The sequence below is a fragment of the Callionymus lyra genome, chromosome 16 (assembly GCF_982586985.1).
Source record: "Callionymus lyra chromosome 16, fCalLyr1.hap1.1, whole genome shotgun sequence".
NCBI classification, from domain to species: Eukaryota; Metazoa; Chordata; class Actinopteri; order Syngnathiformes; family Callionymidae; genus Callionymus; species Callionymus lyra.
Window position 1 is genome coordinate 12,352,672 of NC_141833.1, and position 21,977 is coordinate 12,374,648.

At 38.1% G+C, this 21,977-nt stretch overlaps 1 protein-coding gene across 1 annotated transcript in view; it reads right to left on the bottom strand.

The window, feature by feature from the left end:
* Positions 1-1,159: 1,159 nt before the first annotated feature.
* gpr158b (G protein-coupled receptor 158b) overlaps positions 1,160-21,977 on the bottom strand; it is a 58,471-nt gene continuing 37,653 nt past the window's right edge. The window contains exons 7-13 of the mRNA XM_087811221.1: positions 21,712-21,950; positions 17,525-17,663; positions 13,260-13,365; positions 9,907-10,053; positions 8,157-8,394; positions 3,666-4,222; positions 1,160-2,464 (exon numbers count right to left, since the gene is read on the bottom strand). Of these exons, the coding sequence (XP_087667347.1) occupies positions 1,538-2,464; positions 3,666-4,222; positions 8,157-8,394; positions 9,907-10,053; positions 13,260-13,365; positions 17,525-17,663; positions 21,712-21,950 (2,353 nt within the window). The 3' untranslated portion in view covers positions 1,160-1,537. The remainder of the gene's footprint in view (positions 2,465-3,665; positions 4,223-8,156; positions 8,395-9,906; positions 10,054-13,259; positions 13,366-17,524; positions 17,664-21,711; positions 21,951-21,977) is intronic.

Consider the following 21,977-nt stretch of genomic DNA (forward strand, 5'->3'; position numbering starts at 1 on the left):
GACACAAATTATTAGACCCACTTTAATTAGGCACAGCAAGTCACTGTAGTATTAATTTGCTAGTCTTAGTATTACTCCCCTAGGCTCCATAGTATTACTCCGTGACTCAAATAGTATTACTCAACGTGTCACCGTGGTATAACTATGGGAGTCATCCTAGTATTACTCCGCGACTATAGAAGGATTACTCCGTGAGTCACCGTGGTATGACTCTGCGAGTACCCTTAGTATTATTCCAGGAGTCAACTTAGTATCCCTGTGTGACTCTAGTAGTATTATTCCATGAGTTTTATGGGTATTACTCCTGAGGCTTCATAGTATTCCTCTGTGAATCACTGTGGTATAACTCCACGAGTAACCTTATGATTATTTCAAGAGTTACTGCACTTTAACTCTGCAACTCTAGTAGTATTACTCCGCGTGTCACTGTGGTATAACTATAGTAAGTAAGTTAGTAATGGTTATTTCTATAGCGCCAACTATGCGAGTCACCTTAGTATTACTCTGTAAGTCAGTATAACTACAGTATAACTTCGCAAGTCACCTTAGTATTACTTCAGGAGTCTTTTTTTTTTACAGGTTTCTGATTTGTGTGCCTGTGCAAGACGTTGACACATGTGGACGTTGACACGTGTGGACGTTGACACATGTGGACGTTGACACATGTGGACGTTGACACGTGTGGACGTTGACACATGTGGACGTTGACACATGTGGACGTTGACACATGTGGACGTTGACACATGTGGACGTTGACACGTGTGGACGTTGACACGTGTTGACGTTGACACATGTGGACGTTGACACATGTGGACGTTGACACGTGTTGACGTTGACACATGTGGACGTTGACACGTGTGGACGTTGACACGTGTGGACGTTGACACGTGTGGACGTTGACACATGTGGACGTTGACACGTGTGGACGTTGACACATGTGGACGTTGACACTTGTGGACGTTGACACGTGTGGACGTTGACACATGTGGACGTTGACACATGTGGACGTTGACACGTGTTGACGTTGACACTTGTGGACGTTGACACGTGTTGACATTGACACATGTGGATGTTGACACATGTGGACGTTGACACATGTGGACGTTGACACGTGTGGACGTTGACACGTGTGGACGTTGACACGTGTGGACGTTGACACGTGTGGACGTTGACACTTGTGGACGTTGACACATGTGGACGTTGACACGTGTGGACGTTGACACGTGTGGACGTTGACACCTGTGGACGTTGACACCTCTACCACTCAAGAACAAAAGCGGAGACAATCGTAGAAAGATCAATGAGTAGAAATGTCGTTGAATGTTTTGGCCTCTAGCGTGACTGAGTTGGACGACCCTCTGTGCAGAACATTCTATCGTGTGCGCTGGAGGTCAAACCCCCTGCTGGTAAAAACGCTCAAATGCAGGCATAAGTGCATCGTCATCCATCCGTGTGCGAATGGACGCTGGATTCAGACACTTGTCGGGCAGTGAGGACTTTAAAAAAAAAAAGAAAAAAGAAAAAGGAGGACCGGTCATCATGCTTGGTCCTCCTGGTCCTGGAAGTCCCAGGGACAAACGTCGACCATCTTGGCTCCGCTTGCAGGTCTGCAGCTGCTCGGCCTCCTCCTCTCTGTCGCTTTAGTCTGACGCATGACGGACACCTCGTCCTCTCTGGAGATGACCTCCGACCTTCTGTTCTCCATCAGCTCCGGGTCCCTGGTGGAGCTCCTCCTCCGCTCGGTGCCCGGCTCCCGGCACTCGGACGACTGGCTGACGCGCCTCCTCTCTGAGGGGGGCTTGCTGGCGGAGCTCCGCCTCTCCTTGCTCTTCTCCCGCCCCCTTTCCCTCTCCGCCTTGTGATTGGACGAGCAGGAGCCTTTCCGCTTCTTCTTGTGGGTGGTTGGGCTGTTGCAGGTCTTCTCCTGCTTGGGTGACGGCGGGCCGTTGTAATCCCAGGGACAGATCTCCACCATCAAAGACGGGGGCTGCAGAAGACTTCCCGTGGACTTGGAGTAGTCGGAGTGGAGGGTCTTGGGTTTCCCGTCGGTGGGAGTGACGCTCTTCTTGCGTCTTATCCTGTCGGGGGAGATGGAATCGGAGTCGCCTCCCATCATGGGCTGCTCCTCGAACTCCCACGGGCAAACGTCCGGCTTCAGCGGCAGAGGCGACCTGGGGGGACGGGACTTCCTGGAGGAGTCGTCCCGCTCCCCTTTATCCTTAGAGCGCCGCCTGTTGGACGGAGACTGTCCGACCTTCTGTCTCTGCTGGGAGCGAGCGCACTTGGAGCTGGAGCTGCTTCCTCTCCGGCCCGCCGAAGGTTCCACCGGGGCTATGGAGACGTGCTTCTGGGTCTTGGTTTCAGAAGGAGTTTGAGGTTCCTCGATGTCCCAGGACGAGACCTCGGACACGTCGTACAGACTACGGCCCGTCTCGGAGCAGATGGAAGGCTGGCTGCCGCTCACCTGCAGGGACAGGAATATATATCTTTAGCTATGATGATGATGAGCTATGAGATTTCAACCTTTTTTTAAGTAACAAAATCATTTTAGCTTCCAGTTTGTCATTATGGAAATAAATGAAAACGCCACCTTGTTATGAAGGTAGATGTGTTTCTTCACAATTAATTTTTTTTTTTTTTTTACTTTTTTACATTTAAATAAAAAAAGAAACAAATTTTTACTATACTTACGTTTTGCCAATATATATATATATATATATATATATATATATATATATATATATATATATTCACTTAAATTATTTATTAATAACTTTAAAATCTTTTTAAATTCCAACCCAAAAAAACGACTTCCAACTTTTTTCCACTCCAATAAAAAATAACGACTTCAAAACTTTTTTTTTTCAGAAAGAAGACTATAACCCCATTTCTTTCAATTCAATAAAAAAAAGAACATTTTAAGAAAAACAAGACTTCAAAACGTTCTTCATTTCAATTGAAAAAAAGGATTTTAATTTTCTTATTTTTTTTATTGAATTTCAAAGAAATTTTGAAGTTCTTTTGTTTTTGTCCTTAACGTGACATTTTTTTGCAGTCGTTTATTTTATTTTATTAATTAAGACACAAATATGACAAAAAATGATTAGTTTAATCAAAGAAAAAGTTCTCAAAAAAAAAATTCAAATATATATATATATTTTTTCTCTTCAGTCTTTACTATATCTCTTGCATTTATTTATTTATTTTTTGCCTTGAAAATATGATTTTAAACGAAGCTACTTTTGTTTTGTTTGAACAACAAAGAAACAAATTGACCAAATCTCTAGCCCACAGACAAAAAAAAGTATTGGATGCCCGTCAAAGATTTGTAGATAAGTAAGTAAGTAAGTAAGTAAGTAATTTCTTTTTGCATAGCGCGTTTCTAGACCAGGGTCACAAGAACAGCGTAAAAATAGTAGCTAGAAAGTTCTACTGCGTGATTAGTGCTTTTTAAAGATGAAATCATCAAGGAAAATGTGGTAATACAAAAAGTTACATAATGTTGCTTTAAAATGGCTTGTTTGGTGAAAAAATGACATTGATTTGCTTGATCACCCTCATATGTATTTAAGTTGTCTTCTACATTTCTTTTTTCCAAACTTATTCAGATATATTCTTTAAAAAGTTATATATACGTTTACACATTTGCAAACCACGGTTCACACCTGTTGCTTCATGATTCCCATCTTCAGGTGTGTCTTGGAGTACTCCACCGACTGGCTGATGATCATCTTGGGATAATGTTCCGGCGTCTCGTCCACCTCCGAAAGCGTCCTCCCTTCCTGGACCTTCCCCGCCTTCTTGTCCGCCTCCTCCGTACTGGGAGTCTTGTTGGCCAGGCCCGGCATCTTCTCCTTGGCACTGGCGATGACGCTCAGAGACTTCTGCATGATGGAGGTCCGCAGGTGGACCGGCCTCTTCTCGTGGGTCAGGTTGTGAACGCTGGCCGACTTCCAGGACAGCGGCACGGACTCCGTGGACTCGGCCGGCTCCAGTCCCGGCGAAATGCCGGCCGGTTCCAGGTGCTTCTTGGTGTGTTTGCGACCAATGAGCGAACCCAGGAGGGTCACTTCACTGCCGCCCCCTACAGGCGTCATCTTCCCACCGCCTGCCGAGCCCGTTTGACTTTTGGTTTCTTCTTCCTGGTCACAGACGTGGTCGTAGCTCAGGGACTTGGTCAGGCTCATGACCTTGTTTCTCAGGGAGTCGTCTAGAGGTTTGGCTGCAGACGAAAGACAGGAACGATAGCAATTAGAAGACTCGCCCAACATAAAAAGTAGTGATTTTGAGGCTTGTTTTATCAAGTATTAGTAAGTGTACTAAAGCAGTGGTCCCCTAAAAACCTGAACTTGAGTACTGCATGTACACACATAGATTTAAAATGGAGTTAATACCTCAATGCAAATGTACTTATCTAACAATAACACAAAAGCTCAGTTTTCTGCCTGTTTATTCCCATAATCCTTTGCACAGTTTACTCCTGGATCACCACAATAATACAGTTGCACAAAGAAGAAAGTAGTATACTGTACTTGACGTACATTTCATAAACTATACTTGAGTGTAAGTATACTTCAGTGAACTACTTTGAAATTCAGTATGTCAAAAGTAAACTCAAGTATACTACTTCAATTTAAGTATGAAATAAGTATACTCATAGTACACTTGAATATACTTCTTATTTAAATTATGTCAAAGTAAACTTAAAGTATACTATTCAATTTAAGTATAAAATAAGTATACTCATAGTACCCTTGAATGTACTTGTTTTTTAACCTATGTCAAATGTAAACCACAAGTATACTTCTTCCACTTTAGTTTAAAATAAGTGGCTTCATAGTACACCAGAAAATACTTACTTTGCGAAGGGATTTCAAATGTAAACGTCAAGTATACTACTTCAATTTTAGTATAAAATAAGTATACTCATAGTACACTTGGATATACTTGTTTTTTTTAAGGGTTTTATAAAGTAAACTTTAAGTATGTGATAAGTATACTCAAAGAACACTTGAATATATTTCTTTCTGCGAAGGGATGTCAAAAGTAAACCTCAAGTATACTTCTTCCATTTTAGTAGAACATAAGTAGCTTCATAATACACCAGAAAATACTTATCTTTGCTAAGAGATTTCAAATGTAAACTTCAAGTATACTACTTCAATTTTAGTACAAAGTAAGTTTACCTATGGCAAACTTGAATATACTTCTTTTTTTAATAGATTGAAATAAGAAGAAAAAAGGGACAGAATAAGTATACTAATAATAAGTATACTAATAGTAAGTAAGTAAGTAAGTAAGTAATATTTATTTATATAGCGCTTTTCGAGACCAGGGTCACAAAGCGCTTTAACAATCAAAACAATACTCAAAACAGTACATACTTCAAAGATCAAGACAACACCGAGAACAACACAGGAGTTCGAGAAATTCAAGGAAAAGCCTGAACAAATAGAAACGTCTTAAGATGTTTCTTAAAGGAGTCAGTAGACTCCATCAAGCGCAAAGAGAGAGGAAGATTGTTCCAAAGCTTAGGAGCAACAGCCTGAAAAGATTTCTCTCCTCTGGTCCTGAGCCGTGTGCGTGGAACCATAAGTAGATCCTGATCCACAGACCTCAGAGACCGAGCTGGGGTGTAAGGCTGGATCAGATCAGTGATGTAAGGAGGAGCCTGACCATGAATAGCTCTGAAAGTAAGAACCAGAATTTTAAAGTTAATCCTGAAAGAAACTGGAAGCCAGTGAAGAGTTTTAAGGATCGGAGAAATGTGAGTTCTCCTACTTGAGCGAGTCAGAATTCTCGCTGCAGAGTTCTGAATCAACTGCAGACGAGACAGCTCCTTCTTGTTAAGACATGAAAACAAACTGTTACAATAGTCCAGACGAGAAGAAACAAACGCATGGATTACAAGCTCCAGATCATGTTGTGACAACATTTTCCTAAGTTTAGAGATTTTTCTCAGTTGAAGGAAACAGTTTCTGGTCAGTTTTCTGCAGTGTTGAACAAGAGACATGTCTTTATCAAATACAACACCCAGGTTTCTCAGGCTCAGTTTGACAGACTGACCTAAGTCACCCAAGTACTGACTCAACCCTGGAATCTTATCATCAGGAGCAATCACCAGAGTTTCAGTTTTGTCCACATTAAGCTGTAAAGTGTTTTCACTCAGCCATTGTTTGATTTCTAGCAAACAATTGACTAAGCTGTTCAGCCTCTGGGGCTCAGTTGGGTCAAAAGAGCAGTAGAGCTGGATGTCATCAGCAAAAATGTGTTAAGAAACATCTGGAAATCTCTGAATGATTTTACCAAGGGGAATCAAGTACAGCAAAAACAATAAAGGACCCAGAACAGAACCTTGAGGGACTCCACACAACAGATCTGCCGATTCAGAACTCATTTGATTGGCAGATACACTAAAACTGCGCCCAGAAAGGTAAGATGAGAACCATTCTAACACAGACCCAGACAGTCCCACTTCATCCCTTAGTCTTCTCAGCAGGATCTGGTGATCAACTGTGTCAAAGGCTGACGACAGATCCAAGAGAACCAGAACAGTGAATTTACCAGAGTCAGCCGACATCATGATGTCACTGGACACTTTCAATAAAGCTGTCTCCGTAGAGTGATGTTTACGGAAGCCAGACTGAAACTTCTCATGGATGTCGCTCTGATCCAGGAACAAAGACAGCTGCTCGGACACCACCTTCTCCAAGATCTTGGACAAGAAAGGGAGCTTAGAAATAGGCCTGAAATTACTGAGGTCAGTTGGGTCTAAGCCTGGTTTTTTGAGCAGAGGCTCCACAATGGCATGTTTAAATGCATTGGGAAAAACCCCTGTGGAAAGGGAGAGGTTCACCATATTGGTAACCCAGGGGCCAATTACATCAAATACTTTGATAAAAAGCCTACAAGGAAGGACGTCATCTGAGCAAGAGGAGGGTTTCATCTTGTTCACTAGTGCTGAAATATCACCCAAAGATACAGTAGTGAAGGATGACCAAGAGGAGGAGATGGGCTCAGAGACAGTAGGGGTTCCCAACAAAGGGGGAGAGATTTTCTCTTTGATCAATTTAATTTTGTCAATGAAAAATCTCAACAATGCATTGCTGTCAGCTTCACAGAAGACCGGCGTGATTTGAGGAGCAGGAGACACGAGAGAATTAATCGTGTCAAACAAAACTTTGGGGTTTTTCCTATTTGCTGCTACCAGTTTTCTGATGTAATCAGATCTAGCAGTTTCTACCATCTCATTGTAAGAAGTCAACAGATCCCTGAGGTGAAGTCTGTGCACCTCAAGTTTAGTAGACTTCCAGAGACGCTCAGTCTTTCGACAAAGTCTCTTCAGACTCAGGTTCGATTTAACAGGTGCCACTTGATCCAGTATTTCAACACAATGATCAGTGTAACAGTGAATCAAACTGTCCACATCTGGACAGTCATCAAAGGAAAGACGGTCAAACATAGCAGAAAAACTGTCTGCAGTATCGGCTGAGATGACACGCCTCTGAGACCTAACTTTCAAAGCCTTAGGTTCAGGGATGAAGTCCAGGTTGAACAAGACAAGAGAATGATCACTCAGATGTACATCATGTACAGATACATTAGAAATGTTCAGGCCAAGAGTAAAAACTAAGTCTAAAATGTGGCCTTTTTGATGAGTGGGTTCAGAAACATGTTGCTCAAAATTAAAGGCTTCAGTTAAAGTTAAAAGTTCTTTAGCAGAACAAGATGTGACGTCATCAACATGAAGATTAAAGTCTCCAAGAATAAGAACAGATTCCATCTGAATAATGGAAGATAAGAAGTCACTAAAGTCTTTCAAGAACACCGCCGCAGGACCAGGCGGACGGTAGATTGACACACAATAGAAAGGTCTTGTAGAACCAACCAAGATCATCTGAGACTCAAAAGAAGTGAATTCCTGTGTCTGAATCACTTTGCAAGAACAACTCTCCCTAAAAACAGTAGCAAGACCTCCTCCACGACCAGAGGCGAGGCTTCCCCAGGACAGCGCTCCCTACTGGACAGAGTTCGTTCAGATGAATAAACTCTTCCTCTCTCTGCCAAGTCTCAGAAAGACATAATAAATCCAAATTAACTCTTGTGAAAAGATCATTAGTACACTTGAATATTCCAGGGTCAGGATGAAGTCTCACCGTGATGTTCGAAAGGGTTTCGCCTCAGAGTGCTGCGGTTGCTGCCGTGCTCGCTGCCGTCCTCGCGGCTGCACTGCCGATGCAAGTGCATGGTCTCTGGGATTTCCGTGATTCTCTTCATCAGAGTTCGTCCCAATCCTTTCTTGGAGTTACGCTTCTTCTGCAGGTGAGGGTTGTTGGCCAACATCTTCTTGCGTTTGTAGACCTCCAGCTGGGCGTACAGCTTCTTCAGCTCATCCTAAAGATAGAAAATGAAAAACCATTAAACATTACATTTTATTTTTAGCTGGATAAACGAAATAATCCTGTACTAGTCATCAGAGTTTGTAACTCTTATACAGGTTCACAAAAGTGATTCATCAACACACTTCGAGCAAAACCCAGAGCAGCCAATGCAGCCTCCAACTACTGTATGTTTCAGACCATTAGGCGCACCAGGATTACTTTGTTCTACTGCGTGACTGATAGCCGCGCTGAGCTGTGGTATATTTCAATTGAGCCTCGTGGAGTAATACTACGGAGCTTTGTGGACTAATACAACAAAGCTTTGTGGATAAACACTACGGAGCTTTGTGTATTAATACTACAAAGCTTTGTTAAGTAATAGTACAGAGCTTTGCAGAGCAATACTACTGAGCTTTGTGGAGTAATACTACAAAGCTTTGTGGAGAAATACTATGGAGCTTTGTGGAGTAATACTATGGAGCTTTGTGGAGTAATACTACAGAGCTATGTGGAGTATTATTATGGAGCTTTGTGGACTAATACTACGGAGCTTTGCAGAGTTATACTACGGAGCTTTGTGGAGTAATACTACAAAGATTTGCCAAGTAATACTATGGAGATTTGTAAAGTAATACTGTGAAGCCTCTGCGGAGTAATACTTACCAAGCCTAGCGAAGTAGTACTATGGAGTTATGCAGAGTAATTCTACAAAGCTTTGCAAAGTAATACTCAAAGATTTGTAAAGTAATACTACAAAGCCTCGCGGAGTTACACTATATAGCCTCTGCAGAGTAATACTAACAAGCCTAGCGAAGTAGTACTATAGAGTTTTGCTGAGTAATACTACTGAGCCTCGCAGAATAATTCTACAGAGTCTCGCAGAGTTATATTACGGAGTCTCCCAGAGTAATACTACAGAGCCTGGTGGAGAATAACTACAAAGCCTTGCATTCTAATACTAAGAAGCCTTGCATCCTAATACTACAGAGAGTGGCGGAGTAATATTACAGAGACTGGCAGAGTTATACTGTGTAGCCTCACGTTGCTGCTTCGTAACTTACTAAAGTCATACTAAAATATTTAGACAGACTTTTCAGCGCCGTGAACCTCAACGTTTTAAGGTCGGTAAACACAACCAGAATGAATACTCAAGGTACACCGGATCTAAAAGGGGAACTGCCGATTATTAAAAATAATTAAAGAATTTGAATTGTGCTGTACCGGCCTCAAAAATCTGTTCCATATCTCTACTATATAAAGTGATATAGGCTCATCTTAGACACAGTCCTAGATCTCTTGACCAAGCTTAGTCGAGGTATTAACTGGAGAAATTATCTTAATCCAACCAAAAGATATTCTAATTTCTCCTGTTTTTAAAAGAATGTCTAGTTTGTGAAAGTCTGAGCCAGGGCCTAAGACATCTCATTTCAGTTTCTAAAGGCGTTTCTTCCAGCGTACTAGCTAGTGTCAGTATCCAAACCTTTTTCTAAAGTGTATCTAATCAGTGAATGTTAAACCTAGTTACCCGTATGTCCTCGGGGTCCAGGCTGTGCTCGCTCCAGGCCGAGGTGATGCTGCTGTTGAGGTAAGAACCCGATCTTCCCATGTCCAGCTCCTCTTCGTAGGCCTCGGTGGCGATGTCGTCTCGGGCCTGTGTCCCCTTGGACAGAAACTTTGGACAGAAACAAACATTATTATTATCAACAAACTTTTAATGATTTCCTTCCACAAAAGGTCACCTGGGGTCACACTGTAGAGCATCTAAGACACTTTAATTCCAGCCTGACGACAGATATCCCACGTCAGTTTTATAATCACATAAAAGGCTTAGCTGGAGCGTTTCCTCCTTTGTTATTTAAGAAAACATGGGCGGATCTTCTCGGGTTTGTTGTGCAGCGAAGATTAAGTCAGACCGAAGCCAAACCTCACTAGTCCCCGATTGGCTTAAGCGTTCCGATTGCTTTTCCACTTAAACCTGAAATGTGAAGTTAGAAACAGACTGTGTTTTTTAACTTCAAGACAGTCTTTGATCTCTTCACTCTTCAATTGTTCGCGAAATTCACCTTTTGTTACCTTTTGTCAAGGTAAAAAAAGGAAAAGCTGAGTTTAATCAAAAGAGATCCTTCAGCCGTGCTGCAAACCGTTTCCCCAGCAGTTTTCAACTCCACTGTTTTTATATCTCAAAGCAACACAAAGCGTTTGATCAGCAGGAAAGACCCTCAGGAAATACTTCTACCGTGACCCAGAGTGAGACGGAGCCGACTCGGAGACGTTCGCAAGAAAGTTTGAGTCACGTACAAACACAAAATCTTCTTGAATCTGCTTTAACTTAAAATCTCAATTATTACTAATCAAATGATCCACTTGAAACAATTTTAGAGGCAAAGATGAAGGAAAAGAGCGAAGAAAAAAAAGGAATTAATAAAAGGAAGGCAAAGAATAAAGGAGGCCCGAACACTAGAAACTAAAGATGTATGAAAATAAATATCTACACATGGAAAGAGAATAAAGTGAGCCAGAAAAGATGAATTAAATAATAAGGGAAGAGGCAAGAAAGTCATGAGAAAACATTAAATAAAAAGCGAAGCAAAATGTACATGAAGGAATTAAACAAAGTGATACTGAAAGGAGAAAGAAAATTAAATGAATATAGATTTTGTAAAGAACTAAAAAGATAAGAATAGAAAAAGTAAAGAAAGAACAACAGATGAAACAGAAAAAAAAGTAAAGAAAGATTAATGTTTGAAAAGAGAAAAGATAGAAATACTGATGAAAATATGTTGATGAAAGGACATCAAATAAAAGGTTGTAGATGAGAAAAATATTAAAGGAGATGAAAAAGGGATTTAAATAAAACGAGAGTCAATAAGATGTGAATAATGTAAGAAAATAAACCACTTAATATAAAGCAACAGAAAAGATACTGCAATTAGGAGGAAGCGAAATAAGAAAACCAGTATGAATCAAGAATTATGGAAACGAGTCAATTAAAAAATAAATGTAAAAGACAATATTGAAGTAAACACGGCAGAAAAGTTGTTAAAGAAAGAAAAACAATCAAGGGATGTAAAAAAAATAACAAATATTTTAAAGATGATGATGAATGGTATCAATAGAAAGATGTTAATAGACGACAGAAGTCAAGACCGAGGCATTAAAAAATAAAACAAATACAATAAAGACCTGTGAAGAAGAAAAATAAAACTGCTAGAGTAGGACTCCTTCCACTACAACTGCTCCAGCATCTGACGGTGGTGTTAAATATTTTATGGCTCAGGGGAAGCGGCTCTTCTGCTCTGCAGCAGTAGATTCAAATTGGTTGCAGATCTTTTCTACCCGGTCTAAGAATTCTGCTGAGGCACAAAGACACATCTCTTGGCACCATTTTAGACTTTTGAATATGTGTGTGCGTCTGATGTAGTGACACACATAACGTGCATGGACAAAAAAACCTGCTTCATATTCACTCAAGATTACTGAGTTAGAAAGTGAAACGAAATGAATGAGATCGAAAAATAGATATTTTAAAATCTGCTGGTTCAGCATAACTAGAGGTGAAATACATACAAGTCGTGCAGCTGAAGAAATTAAAATGAATCCTTGAGGGAGTCAGTCCTGAGGTCTGCGGGTTACAAATCATTCAGGATATACTTTCCAAAGAGGCAACTCAGTGACATCATCTACATCCATCGATCCACACTCAATTTTCTGGCCATTTCAGTGCGCCAATTGAGTGCTTCTGTACTCAAAATATTAAGTGCAGAAGTGCACGATGTGGGACACACCAATGATGTCCAAGAAAGTGATCTGCTTAATGAGTGTTTGATGAAGTGAACATAGAGATAATAAAGTTAATTTAGCCTCAGAGATTAAAATATCATAATCACACCTCCTCGTGAATATACATTTTGTTGAGCTGCTAAAAGAATTTGGCTGCTTTTGTGATTGAGTTTGACACCATTTTTTCTTCCTTGAATAATGCCATACAGTACACATTAAAAACACAATCATATGAATAAATAATAATGGGGTGAGTAGTACAGGGTGTTTGGGATTGGTTTATTATTATTGTTGTTCCTTTTTTTTATACTTATTTTGGAAAAATAAATGAGTGACGTTGTAATGTATAGTTTATATAAATATGTAAAAAAGAAAAGATAAAGTTTTTGTATCAGTCTTGTTGTGGAAATATCTTGATTCTGACTCGGTTGGTCTTGGTCCTCGTCATTGACACGAGATTTTCCAGTCTTGGTTGTGTCATGTACATCGGTGACATCAGGATATTGAACGATTGAATGTAACATTTCAAATTTAATCTTTTTTTTTATTTTTATTGAATTCCTTTTTTCCCCAAGATACTTGATCGAACTTTCAGCCAATCATGAGACGGGCAGACGATCATGTGACAACCTAGAAGCAAGTGATCTTGTCTGTTGACGCTCTTAAACCAAGATCTTTACAATGAAATTAAAAGGCAACGAATTGAAAACAAATTAAATCAATCTTTTTTTTTTTAATATCCCAAAAAAAAGCACTTTTTTTATTATTGAATTATAAAAATACATGGAATTAATTAATATTGACATCCCATACAATGGAATTAAAAAAAAAAATGTACATTTCAATTAAAGAAATGATTATGATTATTAAAAATAATTCAATGCTGAAACAAGTTTCAACATTGTATATGTTGACTTTAACCATTCATTATTCCGATGAAACTGATAGACTTCCTGAAGGAGCCGAATAAATAGTCATTTTTGCCTTTGCTAATATTGTTTGGCAAGAATAATTGAGTCCAATACTGAGTAATAACAACATATCTTTACAAATCTCTGTAAAACATATCAGGTTAAACATTCTAAATATATATAATACCTTTGGAACGAGCAGCAGACACAAGGTGACGCTGACAGTCAGGTGGGTGTGAACGAAGAACAGCATCAGCATCCAGTCGGGGTGAAGTCCGGACACCAGCGAGAACCTGCTCGGATGAAAAGAAAAATACGGCTGTAAATGATTTGTGCAGTTTAAAAAAAAAACAAGTCAAAGTGATTTCTGCATTCGGAAAATGCGCTGAGACGGAGCGTTACAAAAAAATCAGCCGACAGTGATTGATGAGGAGAAGAGAATGAAACGTTCCATTAGCTGGAGGCAATTTCAGCTTTACATCAAGTCCAAACTCAGTGAGAGGGCTGATGATTATAACAATTGTGCTGCTCCGACGCCGTCGCCTTCTTTTGAAGACAAAACTTAGAAGAGATTGCCTGAACTCGGTTTCAAACAATCCTTCTGTAAGAGCTGTGAAATCCTGGTAGAACCTCGTGGGGAGAAAACCAGAGGAAATCAGGTCTAAACTAGGGGGGTCAACGTTTACAATTCTTTCTACACGTATAACCGAAGCTACTAATATTGATTTATGAGCTTTGTATCGCAGTTGCACCATATAACCATGAGAGGGTTCTGTGTCCTTTAAAACATGTCCTAATCCCATCAAAGCAAAGCCCTTCCAGTAGTTATCAGACAAAATGGATTTATTCTTGTAGACCCACTTTAAATGATGTAAGTTAGTAAGTAAGTAATTTATATTTATAGAGCGCTTTTCCAGACCAGGGTCACAAAGCGCTTAAACAATCAAAATAATATTCAATAAAATATATAATATATACACCGAGAATAATACAGGAGTTCCAGAAAATCAGGGAAAAGCCTGCACAAATAAGTCTTAAGATGTCAGTAGACTCCATCAAGCACAAAGATCGTTCCAAAGATTATTTAAAACAATGTATTTTCTGTATTTTTCCAGCAAATTAGGAGCACTTAAAATCACGCATTTTCTCAAAAATCGAAAGTGCATGTTATCAGCCTCGCGTGCTAATTCTGTTTTTACTACTAACCTCAATAAATTTAATGTAAAAACTCCGATGCTGCACCAATACTCACCGCAGTATTTCACAGAGAGTCTCAAAAGTATAACTACGTAGCTGCACCATATTTATTTTGTAATTAACGGACATTTTAAACCCTAAATAAGTACCCTTAACACTTTAGTCTACTTGGTTACCCACTCACGGGTCCTACAGAGATCTTCTTGGACTCACAATGACCGTCATGAACTGATCAGGGTCTATAGATTACGCCTGATTTCTATTCAAGAAAATTAGCAACCGTTTCTTCCCATTTGGCCTTATTTGGCCAAAAAACGAAGAAAACTGTCATGCGATAATTAATCATTTAGAATAAGTGTACATTATCATGAATAGGCTAATTTTCTTTTCTTTTTTAATTTCAGCCCATAGCAGCTTCCCTGTATTTTTTTTTTTTTTTTTTCGAAAAATGATGCTAGCACCAGTTTAAGTCCATGCGTCCAACGTACAATCAAATATTTTTGACTAAATTATTTAAATTTCAATATTTTTCCTGATTTCGTATGAAAACTCCGTGGGCAACCACTTGTACTTTGGCAAGTATATTATTAAAACTTGTACTATCTTTTAAGATTCAATGATAGGGTGTCAAACCGCCAGGGGGTGCCAGAGTCAAATTTAGGGGTTACTGTCAATCAAAAATAGCAAAAATAGGGAAAATGAGTTTTTTCTTTTTTTCTGAAAAACAAAATTGAGATAAATATGATTATAAAAAAGACATTAACAACTAGAAGGTTGTGTCTCCATTTAAAACACTTCCTAATCCCATCACAGCGAATCCCTTCCAGTAGTTATCACACACAAATTATTTATTATTGTAAACCCACTTCAAATAGGAACTAAATTATAGCCAATTTAACAGATCATTCATATGCAAGCCTATTTAAGGTGCAATAAAATAGTTTAAACTAAACAATTTCAATAAAAAAAAATTGATTTTGTATCATTGTAAAAATCCACGGGCAACCCCTGGTACTTCAGCTTGTGTATGAACAATACTTGTACATGTCGCATCTTTTAACAATCGTTCATACAAACCTGCAAGTCACCACTGTTAACAAAGTCTCAAAACTTTATCGACACCGCAGTCAAGGTACCATATTGCATGACCAAAACACTTGCTCCTCATTGGTCAACAGCAGCTCCGCGTCACTTGCAGTCTTGTTTATATTGGTGAGAAAAAAGGAAAACTATAAAAAATACTGCAAATGGTTGTGATTCTTTTATCCGTCTAATCGTGACACCCCTGGTTCTAAACGCTTATAGTGGTTCGATAAAGAGGAGCAGATGAATATGTGACATTCTGGTGAGACAGCAGGAGCAGAATAGAAGCCAAAATGAAAGGTTCAATAGGTCTTGCTGTGTAAGATGAAGAATTAAGATTTCTACGCCAACAGAGAGAGAGAAGAAGACACCGTCAGTCAGAACGTGTGCGTCTGTGTTTTCAGAGATAAGAGGAGGATTTGGGATTGAGTGCTCGCGAACACTCATTTGACACAGTAAATCACCACAGTTTGTTTTCCATTTATCATCTCCGGTGAAGATAAAACACCCAAATACTTAACACTTCATATACACACACACAAGTGTGTGTCTCAGCTACATCGAGCAGGGATTCGCACACACAGCCCCGCAAGACTTATCTCGCGACATAGCAGCCGACTGAGTTCCCGGCGTTATATAAAAAAAAGGAAAAACATTCTTATGGAAAACCCTGGAGAGGCTTGATTTATAAGTCCGTCTCACACCGCTGATGAAGGTGCAACCCTGTACGACAGAATCATTCCTCTCGCAACCAGAAGGAATATTCAATCAAATAAAGCTTTACCAAAAACAAATGGAGTTTCTATTTACGTCGCGCTGTGAAAAAGCAGAAAACGCTATCGGAACTGTCTTTAGCGAAACACAATGATAAAGTGAGTTCGTTGACTGAATTTTCTTGTTCGGCATCTTGTTCCATCAACAAAATGATGGTTGATACACATAATATAGGCAAAAAAAAAGGTGGTCTCATACCAGAACCACTTACAAGTCATGCAATCGAAAGCCTTATTTATGTTCAATCTAAACTCTTTAGATGTTGTAGTTGATAAATCAACTTTTAAACTATTTATTGTTCTCGTTTTCAAGATAAAAAAAAAATCAATCTCGGTTCCACATTAGTCTTGATATAGGTTTACACAATAGCCTCTCAGTCATATAAGCCTTGTGTTATCTCAGGGTCAAGGTGACCCAAAGGCCCAAAAAACAAATGTGTTTGTGGTATCCCTTGTGTTGTCTTTGGGTCAAAGTGAACAACCTCCAACACTTGATTTTTCTGGAAGCCAGGGAGGTCGTTCACCTTGACCCAGAGACAACACAAGGGTTAAGATGCAAAATATGTCATCGTTATTGCGGCTTTTGAATCCTGCATATCCATATAATCCGGAAAAAATACAAGTAGATCTTTTTTGCCTCATTCAGAAATCTTTCATATAATGATGATTATATAGAAATAAACTAACTTAGATTTTTGTGTCCAGTAGTTAAATCTGGAATGACTTGTATAGTAATTAGCCACTGCTTTGCTTTGAGAGATAGACAAAGAGCAATAAACTAAATCAACTGTGGTGACATAGTGTGTAGTTATTGTCATTCATTTTTAAACGTTATTGATGTTTTTTAGCCACAACTTGATAGAGATGCAGCAGAGCGCGGGTCAGTGATGGCTAGATTTGCACACGAGTTCCATTAACAGTCAAGTAACAACAACACAATTCTTGTTTTGGTAGTGATGCTAAATAAAAAAAAGGAGTTATAACGGTCTCAAAAAATACAGAAAATAAGTCGTTTTAAATAATCTGTTATATATCATTAAAAGTGGGTCAACAAGAATAAATCAATTGTGTCTGATAACTACTGGAAGGGCTTTGCTGTGATGGGTTTAGGACATGTTTTCAAGCTTTACCTGATATAATTGTCCCATCTTTATTATATATTAATTTAATTAGAGTCATAGTTCAGCATTAAAAATTATTAATTAGAATCATTGCTAGTGGCATTAGCATTTATCAGCGGATCTTGCTAGCACAACAAACACAGTAGGATCAAGAGAAAAAGTTGTCGTGATGAAAACATTTTTTGCTTACAACAGATATCATGGCGAAGCACAAACAATCACTACTACACACAAGTAGTTAAGGCATGTTAATCAGCAGTTTCAATAAATTGACTCACCTGATGATGTGAAAGATGGCCGAGATCAGAAGCTCGTTGTAAATGGCCACAGCCATGTATCGAGGCTCGTGGAAGGCCGACGGAATCGTCCGGACAGCGTAGCAGAGGTAAACTCCCCACAGCAGGAACAAGAACTCCGCTGAAGATTACATGGAAATAGATTGAACGATTAATGCCAAATAAATACGATTATCTAAACCAGTAATGGGAAATTACATTTCCTCAGGTGCAATGATACAATATAGTATGATACTGTAGTCACAGGGATATATTTGTAGTATTGTCGTGTACTTGACTCGGGTGTAGCTGAATTTACAGACCACACGACTCTTGATGAAGTCGTAACTGCTTTCATTTTTTTTTAAACTAAAATATGTCCAAACATCAGCTTTTAAAGCTGCTTAAGTGTATCTGTATCCTCTTGTCCTCAGTCACCAACCGGGATTTTATTTTCCTTTAGCTGCAGAGGACAACCCCCCCCCCCCCCACCCCCAAAAACAACAACAACAAAAAAAACCGTTGTGTATATTTATTTTATTTAGTTAGTTGTGAATTAAAAATAGAAATATATTATTTCAAACAAACTTTATCAAACCAAAACCTAACTATGATAAAAAGTTTGAAAGCCAAACAATATATACATTCCCATTTTTTCTACATACGTTTTTTTATTTAATACAGTGCTTCAAAATATTGTGAAAACAATATATATATATTCTCAATATCGCAGTATGCAATATTATATAACTATATTTATATACCTAAATATGCAATATAATATTTAAACACCTTTTGTAGAAAATAAACTGATAGATATAATTTTCTAAATATCATCTCAATACTTCCTCAAGTTATTTTAAGTGACAAGAAATCTTCACACAAAGGACGAAACAAAAAACTTAAGGAAGTTGTATTCAGAGTTAAAACAAATACAAAATAAAAGTGTATCCGTCATAAACATTTTTTCCATGTACTACTCTGATTTCATTAGGGCCACATAATTAAAAGGAGGTTTTACTTATATATTCATAAAATTACTTCAAAGATTTGTGTTTTAAGATGGTCGGCTCGGTCCACTGAGGCCCAAAATCATATTTTATTCCCTTTATTGTGAGCAGCAAAGAAGGAATAATATATGTTCTGACAAGTTGAGTTTGCAGAATTTAAGCAACATCTCACCGCGGCAACAACTGTGTTGATCTGCTGAGTCAATAAAGATTAACGCTCCCTCATCATCCATGAACAAAGTCCATAAATCTTCATGATCGAACTTGATTGGCAATAAGTTTGCACAAAGAGGCCACAATAGAAATACAAGTTTATTTTAGCTTCATCATTGTCTTTATATCGTCGTCCCACTGTGACCAATTCATGAATCTTGATTTATTTTAACTTTAACACGAAACAGCCCAAAAGCTACTTTATTGACAGAGAAACGTAGATTTATCATCATCACAATGCGAAGGACAATATATTAAGTGCAACGGAGTAAATATGTAGTACAAGACGAGTCTACTGAATAAAACAACTGAAACAATAAAACTCATATTTGAAATACTTGTGTAGCTAACACTCGTATGTATATTTGTATTAAAACATTGGGTATCAAATACATTTCTTAATAATGGTTAAGACATTAAACTAATTCAGTAATTATTAAATAGTTAAACAATAAAGTGACTCATATTTGAAACGAAAACAAAGTCGCTAATATGCTAAGAGGAAAGCTAACTCTTCGGTTAGCATCTTCTGCTTTAAAATAAACAATAAAATGCTTGAAAAGAGGTTAATGTGGTTCATTAAAGAGAATCTATTTATATACAATTATCTCCAATTTTAAGTGGGATTTTGTTGAGTTAAAAAAACAAGATGTTAGCATCTTTGGTAGCTAGCAGCTAACTTAGGGTAAACCCACTAACCACACGTTTGATGTAAATAAAAACGTACTTACTTTGTTTCCATTTGAAGAGGAATATGTCAAACTAAAAAAAAAACATTACGTATTCTTCAAGAGTTTTACATTTTTCGAAATAATTTGAGTTACATTGCTTAACAGCTAGCTTGACTCAAGTCTGGCTACTGGCTAACAGACATCATAAATATCAACGATATCTGTTCTGTATTTTTGCCCTTAGAGTTATTGTTTTTCTTATAATAAATTATAATAAATAAATAAAAAAGACACATCTCTCTGCAAAGATTATTTAACATTTAAACATTAAAACCAAAAAACACGTCATTATATTAAGGGTACATTTTGTAAGATCATTGAAATATATTTAGTTCATGTAACCCAAAAAATAGGAATGTATTAAAAGTGATTAACATAAATACTTTATATATAACAAATGCGTATTAAATATTATTGTACATATCAATAAACAAATTAAATAAAACTAAATAAATATAAAACAATAATTAACATTTTAAAGTAGCTGTCAAAGTCTGACCCATGTTTTTTCAGGAAATATTTTGAAAAACTTTTACTGTGAAAGTTAAAGAAAGAAGGAAATTATTATCATATTGTTACGAATTATCTCGAAAGTTTTCTCATCCCGTCACGGACACATGTCATGTCAGCACATTACAAAACTGGCAGGAACGCAGAAAACACCTCGGGCGCTAATTCTTACAAGCACAACATCTGGAGGCTTGTCAAACTCCTCAAAGCCCGGAGTTAGCAGGTTCTGCTTCGTCTTCCATGCAGACCAGCTCTCAGAGAGGAAACAGCAGGGGTCTCCCAAGTCCTCTCAGAACTGCTGTCCCATCTCCAGAGATGTCCTCGAGTCCCCTCTCCTCCGTCGGAGCTAAAACTCTGCTCGCTCGCCCACATCCCTATAAGCTTCATACTTCACAGCCATACTTCCCGTCTGCCTGTCCGTCACGTTTAAAAAAAAAAGAAAAAAAAAGCAGACGACGGATCTATTTTTTTGGTTCTTTGGTTCCTTTAAACAGGATTCCTGCTCCCCTGCTGTCAGAGCGACTTCAGAGAGATGCCCATCACCTCCTCACGCTTGACAAATCTGTCGTTTCAACGCTGCCGTAACGCACTCACGGGGCCCGGAGAGAACCCGGGAAAAAGGGTTGGATTTTTAAATCACCAAAGTTCAGAGGTTACAGAAGGTCAAATCTTAAATGAGAAGTTTGTTTTCCAGAGCAGACATAAACAAAATAATTTTTTTGAGTTTTTCTTTTTTTATTTATCGGTTTTTGGGGGACTATTTTTGGAAATTGAAGTTAAATATCATAATTGTGTTTTGTTGTTTTCAAAATGTTTTTCAATTAAATATTGCACAATAAAATAATAACTTAAGCATATTAGCTTAGCATCGTCTTATGACGTCATTTTCTTTGTTTACAAATTTATGGATGTATGTGTCGTCAGAATATTTAATGGTTGAATTCAACATTTCAAATGTTGAACCTTTACATTTTTTTATTATATTTTTATTTTAAAATTATTTCAATATTTTATACAAAATATATACAAAATGAATGATTGTCTTTCTCTTTTTTCTTTTTTTTTCGATATTCGATAGTTCGATATTTCAACCATAATAATTCAAAAATACATTTTCTAAATTCAATATTTCTTTCTTTCGTAGCATTTTTTAATTCAAAATAAAACATAATTACATTATTTCTTTGGAATTAAAAATGCTATGAATAAAAAATATTGAATGCATTTTTTTAAATATTGTATTAAAAACCTTTAATAATTAATAATTAAGGGGGGAAAAAAATCAAAGTTTCAACATTTTAAATATTAGTAATCAAAATAATGATGTTATTTTATAAACATCCATACAAAACATATTAAATATATTCTTTTCTTAAGGAGCTTTAAATAAAATGAATAAAAAATCAATAATATGCAACCAAATATAACCTTAAACTTGTGGTCTTTTAATTCCTTTTTTATTTATATTTAGTTTTCCTATCATTTTAAAGCACCTTTTTTTCCCCCTTCTTTCTTTTTGCTTGATGGCCCCTAACATCAGTCACAGTATATATCGTGGCCCCTGAACAAATCTATTTTTAATTCCTGTTCTTGAGTTTGCTTTTTTAAGATGTGATATTATAAATCTGAATTTGTTTCCAGTGAAACATTTCAGCATTTCTATTTTTAATATTCTATGCACCACAGAAAAGGTCACCGTCGTAGCAGAAGGAGGTTCAAGTCTCACCGACAGCCATCATGTAGTCCCATCTGTCGAGCAGACACATGCTGAACTGCAGACCCTCGGGGGTGAGGCCCGCCGTGATCAAGGCTTGACTGAGCTCCGGGTTCTGACACACTGCAGATGTCCAGGCCACCAGGAACCACAGGACCACCAGCAGGATCAGAGCCAGGAGTCGGAGGACCCTCCAGCTCGTCATGTAGGGCGTCCTCTGGGCGGTGCGCGACAGGAAGACCTTCAGCACCCTGAGTGAAGAACATGAGCCGCATGAG